Source organism: Peromyscus californicus, unplaced genomic scaffold, assembly GCF_007827085.1.
Source record: "Peromyscus californicus insignis strain IS unplaced genomic scaffold, ASM782708v3 Scaffold_4__1_contigs__length_199733344, whole genome shotgun sequence".
Lineage (NCBI taxonomy): Eukaryota > Metazoa > Chordata > Mammalia > Rodentia > Cricetidae > Peromyscus > Peromyscus californicus.
This window is the reverse complement of record NW_026294562.1, coordinates 51305384-51317000: the sequence shown is the minus strand read 5'-3', so window position 1 is coordinate 51317000 and position 11617 is coordinate 51305384. Positions and strand designations below refer to the sequence as shown.

The following is an 11617-nucleotide window of genomic DNA, read 5'->3' as shown; positions in this document are numbered from 1 at the left end:
TGCAGCAGGGAAGCTGTCCTTCTTCGGACCCTCTCCTGGCCCTCTTCAAGGCTCCATGAGCCCTCCTAGGGTCACTGTTATGCTCAGTTCCCATCACCTGGATCCTATCTGTCCTTTGAAAGTGAGGACAGTAGCACATTCCCGGCTTTACTGCCTGCCGTTTTTGGACACCGGCTCCAGATCACCTGATACTCCATAGGGTGTTCTTACTTGGGCGGACCCTTCTGGGCCTGGCCTTGAGTACCTCGTTGGCATCCTAGGGGATGCCACCCAGACCTTCTGCTTTCTTCCTTTTCTGGCTTCCCATTTATTGATCAGGTATTAGGTATTGTAGATGTTGAAGGGAACAGATAAGACGCTCTTGTCCTCAGGGAGTAAAGAGGATATAAACAATGAAGCTTTTATCTATTCTCTTATGCTTTTTGTCTAGTCTCGCTCCCAGGAGGGATTGTGGATCATTTAGAAGTTTCCCATTGCTTTTCCTTGGGGGTCCTGAGAACCCTGTCAGCTAACTTACAGACCAGTGGATGACTTGGGAGCTTCTGCTACTCTCTTCATGCAGATTGTGGAGAGTGCTCTTTTCTTGCAGACGTCGTCTGGGCCCCCATGTCTGCCTTTCCGGCTTTGGGAGTGGCTGCTGCCCTGGCTGGGCCCCTTCCATGGGCAGTGGGCACTGTACCCTACGTAAGTACCCATTCCTGTGACCCAAGCCTCCTCAGCACACACCAGTGCTGTGCATTGCCGGTGCCCAGTCCCTCACCTGCATTTTTCCCCTCAGCCCTCTGCTCCTTTGGTTGTGGGAGTGGCATCTGCATCGCCCCCAATGTCTGTTCCTGCCAGGATGGAGAGCAAGGGGCCACTTGCCCAGGTAACCAGGATGGACAATGGCTGATGGGGGATCACCAAACTCACACGAAGATTATGTGCCTGACATTGGGTATTTGAGATAGGTTCTAGCGTAGCACCTTCAAGACACCCGTTAGGTAGGCATTTCCGTACCTCTTTGACTGATGAGGCTGAGACCTAGAAGTATTGGCTTTTCCTGGGTTCCTTGATGCATTAGCTACATTTGTTGCAGCTGTAACAAAACAGCTAAGCAAAGCAGCTCAGAGGAGGAGAAGTTAATTTGGGCTTATAGTCCATCAGGGCAGAGAAGGCACAGCACCAGAGGAGCGAGGCAACTCACCGTTAGGACGCACCAAGAGTTGAATGCCATTGCTTGGCTCAATTTCTCATTTGTATTCCGTTGGGCTCCCAACCTGTGGAATGTTTGCCTTCCACAGTTAGAGTGGGTCTCCCCATCTCAACCCAGTCTAGAAATTCCTTCAGAGACATGCCCAGAGGTTTCCTCCCGTTTGTCTCAAGATCCTGGGAAGTTGACAATCAATATTAACCATCCACATGGCTAGTAAGCAGTAGACGTGGACGGGAAATCTGTTTGCTGTCCCTCTGCCAACACCCCCCCTGCAGCAGAATTCAGGAGGAGCCTTAGGACATCTGAGAGGCCAGACTGCCACCTGCGATGCGGCTTTGTTGACATGGCTCACTTCCGTGCTGTGTGTTTTAGAAGCCCATGGATCCTGCGGGGAGTATGGCTGTGATCTCACCTGTAACCACGGTGGCTGCCAGGAGGTAGCCCGAGTGTGCCCTGTGGGCTTCTTGATGACTGAGACAGCCGTTGGTATCAGGTGTGCAGGTGAGAGGCCTGGGATGGGGAGGGGGAGGGTGGAATGGCATCTCCTTCCTGAGCCAGCTAGAGTCCAGCACCTGAAAGAGAGGGGCAGGAAAACATGCAACCCAAGGAAAACATACTATCTTCCTATTATTTCACATGTATTTATAGGCAGGAGCAGAGTTGGGATTGAGGTGACAGGTGACCAAATAGTGGCTGCTATCGGGGAGTTTCCAAATATGAGGCAGAGGGACAAGGATAAAGACAGTCCCAATGTAAGAGGGGCAGTGACTAAGGAAGTCCAGGGTGCTGGGTTCAGAGGAACGTGGAGCCAGGATTGGAGTCAGCAGACATTGAAAACTGAGGGAACTAAAACTCAGTAACTATTTTGTCAAAGTATTATTTGTTTTCTTTTTTCAGTTGTGGGATGGTTTAAAATGTTTTTATTATTGTTTTATGTGTACAGGCATTTTGCCTGCATGAATATATACCATGTGTGTGGAGTGCCCGAAGAGGACAGAAGAGGGCATCAGATCCCTCGGAACTGAGTCCCAGCTGGTTGTGAGCTTCCATGGGGGTGCTGGGAACTGAGCCCGGGTCCTCTGCAAGAACAAGTGTTCTCAATAGCCGAGGCATCTTTCCAGCTCCTATTATTTATTTTCTTGATTTTAAGTCACTGTAGGCAGAGTGTGTGACCTTTATCAGAGATGGTTGCTATGACCAATTTCTTGTCCATCTCTTCAGAGGCAAAAGCCTGGTTGGAGGTGTTTTGTGTTTGTTTGTATATGTGGTATATGTACATGTGCAGGTACATGTGTCCACAGACATGTGGAGGCCAGAATCAACATTAGGGGTCTCCCTCCATTGCCCTCTACCTTAGTTTTTGAGTCAGGGTCTCTCACTAAACCTAGAGCTCATTGATTTGTCTGGGCTGACCAGTGAGTCTCCACACCCTGCATCCCCCAAAGCTGGGGTACAGGAGGCATGTGCTGTTTGTGCCCAGCTTTCATGTGGATTCTGGGGAACCTGAGCTCAGGGCCTCAGGTCTGCACAGCAGGCCCTTTACCTGCTCAGCCATCTGCCTTGTCCCTTTTTGGAATGTGTTTGTTTGTTTATCTTGAGAGAGGCTCAAACTATGTAGACCAGGCTGGCCTCAAACTCACAGAGATCCACCTGTCTCTGCTTCCCAATGCTGGGGTTTTAAGGTGTGCGCCACGATGCTGCCCTTTTTGAAGTTTTAACAGTAAACTTTACTGCTTTCCCACCGACTAGTAAAGTAAATGAGAACTCATTTGGAAGCATGTGAAAGTAAGTAGAAAGGTGAAAGTACATGTTTCCTTGAGTCCCACTCAGAGTGTTCCCACCAAAATGAAGTGTTTTCTCTGTTCCTTTATCTGGGCGTGTACATGCTCTTGTGTGTAGATGTAATCGGGGCTGCAGTTACTAGAGTTTTGTTAAACTGAATTTTAGCGTAGTATTCAAAGTAACAGGTTTCATGATGGCATTTTCTCCCCCTCCCCCGTTTATTTATGTATGTGTGTTATGACACGCATGTGGAGGACAGTGGTGGCTGGTGGGCTCAGTGCAGTTCCAGAGAGCCCAGCAGCTATTCCCAAGCCCGCAAACCCTTCCCCGCTCAGAAAAGGCTCTCAATGCTCCTGATTCTCCTAACCCCACTCTCCCCCAGGATACACCTGCTGTGGCAGGTTATTCCTGAGCAGGGTGTATGTCACCCTCTGGGCCTTGGAGCCACGATGTCCGAGGCAATCAGTAGCCCCTCCCTGAGTCTCCTGCTCACACCTGGTGTTCAGTGAACATCTAGTGGAATGACACTGTTCATTGGGTCCTGTCATTTTGGGGACCTGAAGGTCGCCCCATAAGGACCATCAAAATGGTTCTCCTCAGTCATGCTTTCCCACCGTTTAACCTGGGTTAAGAGTAGGGGCCAGTCCCTCTGTCCTTTTATCTCCTCTTTCTGGGGCTCCCCTCATGGCCATGGCACTTTGCTGATTGATGCTCCATCTTCCACACATGACCCCTCAAAAGTGGGGTCACTTTTCCTGGAGTCACAGCCACAGTTAGAGTAAGGATTTTCTTTTCTCAGACATTGACGAGTGTTTAAGCTCATCTTGTGAAGGCCACTGTGTGAACACGGAAGGTGGTTTCGTGTGCGAATGTGGGCCAGGCATGCAGTTGTCTGCTGATCGTCATAGCTGCCAAGGTGAGTGGGGCAGAGGTGTCGGGAGTGGTTTCTAGGCCCTGCCAGCTCCCGAAAGATACATTCTCTGTGCCATAGTCCTCTGAGAAGGATGCTGTGTAATTCCTGCTTTAGTGGGGAAAAAATGAAGGTTCACCCACATCCATTCTGTTTGTAAGAGATGGACTTAGGGTTTGAGTCCATCATGGTGGACTCTTTTGTTTTGTTTCTTTGAGACAGAATCTCCCTACATATCCCTGGCTGTCCTGGAACTCACTTTGTAGACGATGCTGGCCTTGAACTCACAGAGATCCACCTGCCTTTGACTCCCAAGTGCTGGAATTATAGGCGTGTGCCCCTATGCCCATGCCCAGCATTCATGGTGGACTTGTTCTGAACCAAGATGCTCTAAAATCTTCTGCTTCTGTCATAGGAAGGATGGGGATGAAGGAATGGTCCCAGGGAGAACAAGGGGCAAATGCCTCCAGGGCAGGAGGTACCAAGATGGAGAAGGGAGGGATGCAGGCAGTGAGTGGGAGGGACCTGGAATAGTCTCTGTCACTTTGTGTGTTTGTAGCTTCCTCCAGCCTTGGTGCTGGGCCCGGCTCTGGGGGTGTCTGTAGGTCTGTAGGACCCACACACCCTCCAGTCTGGTGGTTTGGGAAAGAAAAAGACGGGGACAAGGTACTAGGGCTGCGGGGGCCCAATGAGAAGACGTTGTCTTCCTCTTGTTTTCCTTTTTGCAGACAGGGCGTTATTGTGCAGCCCAGCCTGACTTCCAGCTTGCCTTCTCCTCCCTAGTACTGGGATTATAAGATACTCCATCACACCTGGCAGGGTGCGATCTTTTACAATAGTCGTCCTTTCCAAGAGACTTTGATTTGCACGGACATGTGAGGAAGATTCTCATCACAGTCACACAACAAGGCAGAGGAGACAAAATAAGCCCCTTGAGTCTGTGCTATTATTTTCTCTGCATGTGAAATTTCAACAAGTCCAAGAATCTTGAGCACTATGGTATGAGTCTCAGGTCCTCTCTCCCCTCCCCCTCCTCTGCCCACCCTAGAGAGCCCTGCTTTCCTAGTCTGCTTGAGTTGCTGCTTAGACCACAGGAATTTGTTCTCAGCCCCTGGAGAGCCACCGTCTAAGGCCAAGGTACTGGCTAGCTTTGCGTGGATTTCTCTGGTGTGAAGAAGATGCTCTTGCTGTGTCCGCTCAAAATGTTGAGAGGGAGGGACACAGGGTGCTTTGATGACTCTTCTAAGGGCATTAATCCATCATCATTAAGGCCCCACCCTATGACATCATCCAATCTTAATTATCCCCCAAAGCCCTACCTCCAAAGCACTTGCACCTTGGGAAGTTAGCTTTCAGCATGAACTTTCAGTCTCGAGGCCCTGCCCGCATGCCTCTCTCAGCCACATGTCCTACATGTGCATCTATACAGGCTTATTAATGACCAAATGCTCCCATGCTGGGTACCAGGCTAAGCACTTCCATCCATACAGTTAGGAAGTAGACACTGTTTATCTCCATCTCACTGAGAAGAACACTGAGGCTTCACACAATTAAACAATTTACCCACAATCACATTGGAGCTGCGGGGGTCTCATCCTGGTTGCTTTTCCAATTTCTTTTCCCTGAGCAGCTGATTGCTCTTAAGGCTCTTCCCACATCAGGTGAGCAGACCAGATAGATCTGTTTTTGTTGTTGTTGTTTTTAACTGCTGCTTGGTTCTCTGTGGTGCAAGTGTCCCATAGCTTATGAGTTCTTCTGCTGACAAACAGGGAGGTTATCTCTAGTTTAATTTTCTTTTCCTTTTTCCCCAGCTTCAAACAGCCTGGGTGAGTTTCTATGTGGGAGGCTCTGTAGAGGAAAGTTTTTAAGTCCACAGAAGACTTCTTTTCTGTGCAGACAAGAGGGAAAGACATTCGGGGTAGACAGACTATGAGTCCAAGGGGAGGACCATAAGAATGGGATGTGTTAGCTGGGCGGTGGTGGTACACGCCTTTAATCCCAGCACTTGGGAGGCAGAGCCAGGCGGATCTCTGTGAGTTCCAGGCCAGCCTGGTCTACAGAACAAGATCCAGGACAGGCACCAAAACTACACAGAGAAACCCTGTCTCAAACAAACAAACAAGAATGGGATGTGTTTAGAAGATGTGGGAAAATAAACAAGGTGGTGGCTGGGACTGTCTGCCCATAGCTGTGTTTGTTTTGTTTGTTTATTTTTCTTACATTGGAGTGTGCATGTGGGGGGCAGAGAACAACTTTTGGGAGTTCTTTCATGGTGTGTGGGTCCCAGGGATCTAACTCATCAGGTTTGGAGGGAGGTACCTTTGTCTGCTGAGCCATTTCACTGGCCCCATAGCTATGTTTAACGGTCTCATGAATGCTGCTTATTGTGGGTGAGGGCCCTGAGAGGTCTGGAGCCGAGAGTGGCCCATTGCAGATGACCTTGGGGGAGGACCTCCTAGACACTATTATGGGATGATGGTTCAGGAAGAACAGAGGCAGAGGCAGAGGACTCAGGGAGGCTGCATCTGTTCTCCAGCCTAGAGACAAGGTGGCTTGGGCTGGGACAAGATGGTGAGGGCAGAGAAGTTTGGAAAGATGGCCCCCATGGCCCTGAGTGGAGTGAGAGAGGGGGATGGGAGGAGTTTAAACCCTGTTGAAAGAAGGGTGCCAGCTTTGTCTTCTCCCCTCACAGACACCGATGAGTGCCTGGGAACTCCCTGCCAGCAGAGATGTAAGAACAGCATTGGCAGTTATAAATGCTCCTGCCGTGCCGGCTTCCACCTCCACGGCAACCGGCACTCCTGTGTAGGTGAGATCTGCAGCCTGCAGTTGATACACTTAGGCTGTTAATCAGGAAGACGGACAGGTCAGTCTGGAATCTGGGAAGACCAACATTTGGACCTTCCGGTCCTGTGGCTCCTCTGCTCAGAGTACTCCCATCCCATGCTTGACATCGCTCTGCATGAAAGACCCCAAGCTGGGCTCTCCCTGGCCATGTCTTCTTTCATTCTGCTGTATTCTCATGGCTACTCTCCCAGATACACATAAGGACTCTTCTCTGCTCACCCATTTTCTAGGCTGCCTTTGCTCCTCGGGTAAACAAGTACTTCATGTTTTGGTTCCTTTAGTTTAGAAGGAGACTCCTGTTTTCTCAGCCTATTAGAAATTTCCAGAAAGGGATTACCATGTTTGGTTCATGGGTCAAAAGTGGGGTTCCACGAGCTTGGGAAAGACCTTGTACTAGAGGTATTTGTCTTGAGCCTGCTTTGAGCAGGATAGTGGGTTTTAAGACACTGTTTACAAAAGAATGCCAGACTGCAGAAGGTATGGGTCTGAGATTTGCACCAGGGTTGAGCACTTATTTGTCCTGAGGAATAGATACACACCCACCCACTGGATACATGAAGTTTCCAAGGCTACTGCTGATAAATACCAGCCCTATTCCCAGCATTCTGAGTCCCGTCTTGCTCCCCTGTAGCGGGGATGGACTCTATAAGAATTCGAGGTGAACTCTGCCAGTCTATTGAGTTCGGGGATGGGAGGAAAAGGCTCCATGGCCAAGGTGAGGCAGTGAGGCTCTTCCACAGATGTGAACGAGTGTCGGCGACCGCAGGAGAGGCGTGTCTGTCACCACACCTGCCATAACACTGTGGGCAGCTTCCTGTGCACCTGCAGACCTGGCTTCAGGCTTCGAGCTGACCGTGTGTCCTGTGAAGGTGAGCACCAGGCCCTGACCCTGCTCTCTAGACCTTAGCCCTGCCTTCTCAGCACAAGACCCTACCCCATAGATCTTGTCCCTGTTCCCCTGGCTCCAGGCCACACTTTAGATCTTGGTTTGCCCGTGTGGTACCAGGCCTCACCCCTAACCACAGGCCCCACCTCTGTGCCAGACCCCTTCTTTAATTTCCCCCCTTTTGTCCAGTCCTTTTGTCACTTCCAGTATCCCCACTTTCTTCCTTCATTTCTCTTTCCATTTTACATTTCTAAAATTTATTTACAAAAAGTTTTTATGCATATGAGTGTTTTGCCTGCTTATATGTGTGTGCCTGGTGCCTGTGGAGGTCAGAAGAGGGTGTCAGATCCCCTAACACTGTAGTTATAGCACCATATAGGTGCTGGGAACTGAACCTGAGTCCTCTGCAAGGGCAACCAGTGCCCTTAACCAGTGAGCCATCTCTCTATCCTGCTTTTTTTTTTTTTAATAAAAAGGTTGTTTATTTTATTTTATGTGGATTATGAGTGTTTTACCTGACAGTATGTATGTGTACCATGTGCTCTGGGAAGGTCAGAAGGGGGTGTCTGAGCTCCTGGGACTGGGGTTATGGATGGTTGTGAGTCACCATGTGGCTGCAGGAACTGAGCCTGGTCCTCTGCAAGAGAAGGCAGTGCTCTTAACCCCTGAGAAGGCTCTCCAGCGCCAAGACTTCTTTATCCAGTCCTTTCCTCTCTTCACTGCTCCCAGACATTGCACACAAACGGTAAAAAGAAAGAACAGAACAGAACCAAAACAAACCAATAATGATGAAGGAAGGTGTGACACAGGCCCTCAGGGATTCTCCATCCTCCTGGCAAGGGGATGCTCATCCGTAGGGAAAATTCCCTTTGAGCTTCCAAGTACATATGTGAGGGCAGGATCCTCCTCCCACAGTGGGGGCAGTCTGTTGTGACGCTGGAGAGAACCTGCCCTGACCCCTCATCCTGAGCCCGAGCCCCTGTAGGGAAGCCAGAGCTAGGTGGGAAGCAGGGCACACAGACCCCAGCCCCTAGCAGCTGGGGAGACTTGTTCCCAGGATGGACCCTGGAGGTCTAGTCTCAGGAAACTTGTGTTCCCTTTGTAGCTATTAAGAAAGGGAGCGCAGGCGAACCTTGGTGCTGTTGGACCCCTTGTCGCTGGCTTGGGATCTTTTCTTGCCCATTTGTGTTTTCCCTGCCTTCTTCCCTTGTGACTGTCGCCGTGACCTCAGCAGTTCACAGCTGGTTACATTATGTTGATGAGGAAACTGCTGGGCCAATCTAGGACCCCAGAACCCCACTTCCTGCCCCTGCTGCATCCCTCAGGAGACCCTGTGCTTCCATTTCAGCTTTCCCGAAGGCCATTCTGGCCCCATCTGCCATCCTGCAGCCCCGGCAGCACCCTGCTAAGATGTCCCTGCTCCTTCCCGAGGCAGGCCGGCCTGCCTTGTCCCCAGGACACAGCCCTCCCCCAGGGGCCCCAGGATACCCCACTGGAGTCAGAACAACCCATCAGCCATCTACCACCCTGGCCCTACCCACATTCTTTCCCACACAGTTGCTATCCACCCCAGGGCCAAGTTCCTCCCTCCTGGGGACCCTCGGACCCCCCTCACTCCTCCAGGGGGAGGCAGTAGGGACCCCTTCCTCACCCAGGGGCCCGGAAGGCACAAGGCTGGGAACAGGGCTCTCCTCCTGCCAGCACCAGGGAGCCACATATGAATCAGGGAGCCGCTGGAGCCAGCCTGGCTGTTCTCAGTGCTTGTGCCGGGTAGGTGTGAAGTTCCACGGGCTGCCCTGGTGGAGTGTCTGGGGTCTGACCGTGACTGCAACTCCAGCTTGTGTGTCCAGGATGGAGAGGTGACCTGTGGAAAAGTGAGGTGTAACACCACCTGTTCCCATCCGATCCCCCCGAGAGATGGGGGATGCTGCCCCTCTTGCACGGGTAAGAGCTGTTCGGGAGGGACCCAGCCCGGCTCTTTCTCTCCCTAGCCTCTTGAAGCCCAAGGGCTATTTATTATCCAACTTTCCCCACAATTGGATCTTGGAGTCACCTGGGAGGCCGATTCTGATTGGAGGTTTAGGGGTGGGTCTGAGAACCAACAAACTGCTGATCTGGAATCTCACTTTGAGAACCGCATGTCTATGCTGAAGTACTCTTCAAGGAGAACCATTCATCAGGCCACCCTTCTTGACCTGCCTCCCCTCCCTCCCTCCCTCCCTCCTTACTTCCCTTCCTCCTTGGTTCATTCCTTCCTTCCTTCCATGAGTCCACATCCATTCTGTTGTCCCTTCCCCTGCCCCACCTGCCCTTGGATTGCTGGAAGATAGTCATTTCGCCTTCCTCCCAGACCCAGGCTGGGGCTGGGGCTTAGTGCTCGCCTAGTATGTGTAAGGTAGGTCCTGATTCAAACTGCATCACCATAAAAACAATTTTTTCCCCAGAGTTTGGCAAAGAAGTGCCTGTATTGGTTGTCTTATAGGGCCCCGATGGAAAGAGCTGAGTTCTCTTTATAACCAAGATTGTGGATCCTTTTAGGTCTCTTGCTGGGGACAAAGTGATATTTATATTTTGTTTGTCAGTTTGTTTTTGTTTTTCGAGACAGGGTTTCTCTGTGTAGCTTTGCGCCTTTCCTGGAACTCACTCTGTAGAACAGGTTGGCCTCGAATTCAGAGATCCACCTGCTTCTGCCTCCCAAGTGCTGGGATTAAAGGTGTGCACCACCACTGCCTGGAGATATTTCCATTTTATGGTGAAAATAGCTGAGTTGCAGAGAGGCAAGGTGGCATAGGCAAGACTGCTTGGGTAAACGGAGCTAGAATTTCCCATTTGGAACCTAAGCTATCCTGTGTGATGGGAATGAAATGATGCTTTCTCAAGATGCGCTTGAATGAATACTTTCAGGGCCACTTGATCTTGCATGTGTCTCCCGTATTGTTTCCCAGAGGCGCTAGGACCACTCAGTTCAAGGAACCTATGTCTGCCACTGCTGGGGCATCCAGGGTGGTGAGAGGGGGTTCCAGAAATATTACTGAAAGGATGATAATCGGCGCTGGTGGCGGCGGGGAAAGGTCACAGTCACGACAGAACCCAGTATCAGTATTCAGAACTTTATTAGGAAGAAAAGGGGGGACGGGGGACCAGGCCTGGTGAGAGAGAAAGATGGTGGGGTGGGGGAAGAGGGGAACAGAGCAGAGCAGGGAGCAGAGAAAGAGCGTGGGGTCTGCAGCCGGCTTTTTTTTTTTTTAAGCCACATTTTATTTTATTTAAATTTATTTTAACTTTATTTTATATGCATTGGTGTGAAGGTGTCAGATTCTGGAGATCTGAATTTACAGACAGTTGTGAGCTGCCATGTGGGTGCTGGGAATTGAACCCGGGTCTTCTGGAAGAGCAGCCAGTGCTCTTAACCATTGAGCCATCTCTCCAGCCCCTGCAGCCAGCTTTTTAAGGCACATACATAGGTAGTCAACACTGATGATGTAAGACGCAAGACCCCGAACTGTGCATGTGCAGGAGTGAGAGCAGGATCCTAACAATTACCTGGAAAAGTAGAGACCTCGGTTTCCTCTTCTTTGAGGAGGCTGATGTCCCCATCTCATTTGTCTTTCTAAGGCTGCTTTCACAGTGGTGCCATCCGAGAAGAAGGGGATGTGTTTTCCCCTCCTGAGGAGAACTGCACTGTGTGCGTCTGTCTGGTGAGCAACCTGAGATCCCCACTGGCTGTTTTCTTAGCCTTTGAGTGTTGTCAAGGCGGGGGTAGGGGGGGTGGGGGGGAATGGGGGGTGGTACATACTGGATGTTGAAGGGAGCTTGCTTCAGGGCTTTGGGTCTAAACAGCTTGAGAGGGTCATAGAAGCATCCGAGCTCTGGCCAACGGACTTGGGAGGCTGTGTATGCTGTGCATGAGAGAGCCAGGGCAGAACAGGGTCCACCTGTTTGGGAAGGGGAGGGGTGGAACTGTCTCAGGAACTTCACCAGGGAAGTTTTCTCTTTT

At 50.7% G+C, this 11617-nt stretch overlaps 1 protein-coding gene across 1 annotated transcript in view; it reads left to right on the top strand.

Annotated features, from left to right (window-relative positions):
• Vwce (von Willebrand factor C and EGF domains) overlaps nucleotides 1-11617 on the top strand; it is a 48145-nt gene that overhangs the window by 4895 nt on the left and 31633 nt on the right. Inside the window, exons 2-10 of the mRNA XM_052762054.1 lie at nucleotides 590-684; nucleotides 779-868; nucleotides 1568-1696; nucleotides 3777-3893; nucleotides 6580-6696; nucleotides 7475-7603; nucleotides 8969-9390; nucleotides 9471-9564; nucleotides 11236-11318. Coding sequence (XP_052618014.1) covers nucleotides 590-684; nucleotides 779-868; nucleotides 1568-1696; nucleotides 3777-3893; nucleotides 6580-6696; nucleotides 7475-7603; nucleotides 8969-9390; nucleotides 9471-9564; nucleotides 11236-11318 — 1276 coding nt within the window. The remainder of the gene's footprint in view (nucleotides 1-589; nucleotides 685-778; nucleotides 869-1567; nucleotides 1697-3776; nucleotides 3894-6579; nucleotides 6697-7474; nucleotides 7604-8968; nucleotides 9391-9470; nucleotides 9565-11235; nucleotides 11319-11617) is intronic.